General features: G+C 49.8%; 1 protein-coding gene across 1 annotated transcript in view; it reads left to right on the top strand.

Annotated features, from left to right (window-relative positions):
* Positions 1-535: 535 nt before the first annotated feature.
* Positions 536-1,031, top strand: part of LOC123041570 (histidine-rich glycoprotein) — a gene marked incomplete in the record, with an annotated part of 1,337 nt that continues 841 nt past the window's right edge. The window contains 1 exon segment of the mRNA XM_044464165.1: positions 536-948. Coding sequence (XP_044320100.1) covers positions 754-948 — 195 coding nt within the window.

Genomic DNA, 1,031 nt, shown 5'->3' with positions numbered 1-1,031 from the left:
CAAAGGAGTAATTTTTTCTGGGCTCGTTGCACGGCATATGCCCAAAACCGTCGTTTGATCCAGCGAGCCGCACATTTGGGCCAGCTCCAGCCAGCACCTTGCCAGATCAGACGGCCCCTTGGGCCTTGGCCGCCTCCTGTGATGCTTACAGTCTGCTGCAAGCGTCGTAGGTTTTTCCCTCTCTTTTTTAGGAAGATTTTTATAATATTAATCGTGATGCAATTATGATTTTTCTAATAAATGGTCGAGATTTTTTCTGTGGGCAACAATTTAAATATCGTAAATATACTCAACGGTTCACACGATATTTGACAGATCACAGTCAAATGTCCATATGTTCCCATAATGCTGCCAGCTACTCCCTTCGTCCAAAAATACTTGTCCTAGAAATGAATAAAATGGATGTATCTATAATTAAAATAAGTTTAATAAAATGGATGTATCTATAATTAATATAAATTTAGATGCATCCGTTTCTAGCACAAATATTTCTGGACGGAGAGAGTATACACGAATAAATGACACCCATTTATTTCCTGCCAGTGTAGCGAATTGGACGATCGGAAACGAATCAATGGAAATCGCATTTTTATAGTAAGCATTAATGCGCAAGATTGAATACTTTCCATAGTAGAGAGGACGGCCCCCTCCCCTCTTCCAGATACGCGTGCTCGTCGCTATATATAGACCCGCTCCCCGACTGTCACAACCACAGCAACAATTCCACCACCACCACTCCCAAAGCTTGTTGCCATGGCGACTCCTCTCTCGCCAACCGCCGTGGTGATGGCACTGCTGCTGGCCTCGCTGGTCGCGCTCTCCTCGGCGCACGAGGACCACCACCACGCGCCGGCTCAAGCGCCCAGCCCCGCTCACCATCCTGGCCATCTTGCCCCCGCGCCGAGCGCTCATCATCACCACGCTCCTGCCCCGTCGCCGAGCCACCACCATCATCACCACGCTCCGGCCCCGTCGCCGAGCCACCACCATCACCACGCTCCGGCCCCGTCGCCGAGCCACCACCATCATCA

The sequence above is a fragment of the Triticum aestivum genome, chromosome 2B (genome assembly GCF_018294505.1).
Source record: "Triticum aestivum cultivar Chinese Spring chromosome 2B, IWGSC CS RefSeq v2.1, whole genome shotgun sequence".
Lineage (NCBI taxonomy): Eukaryota > Viridiplantae > Streptophyta > Magnoliopsida > Poales > Poaceae > Triticum > Triticum aestivum.
Note: the sequence above shows the minus strand (reverse complement) of the source record. Positions and strands in the feature narration are given on the sequence as shown.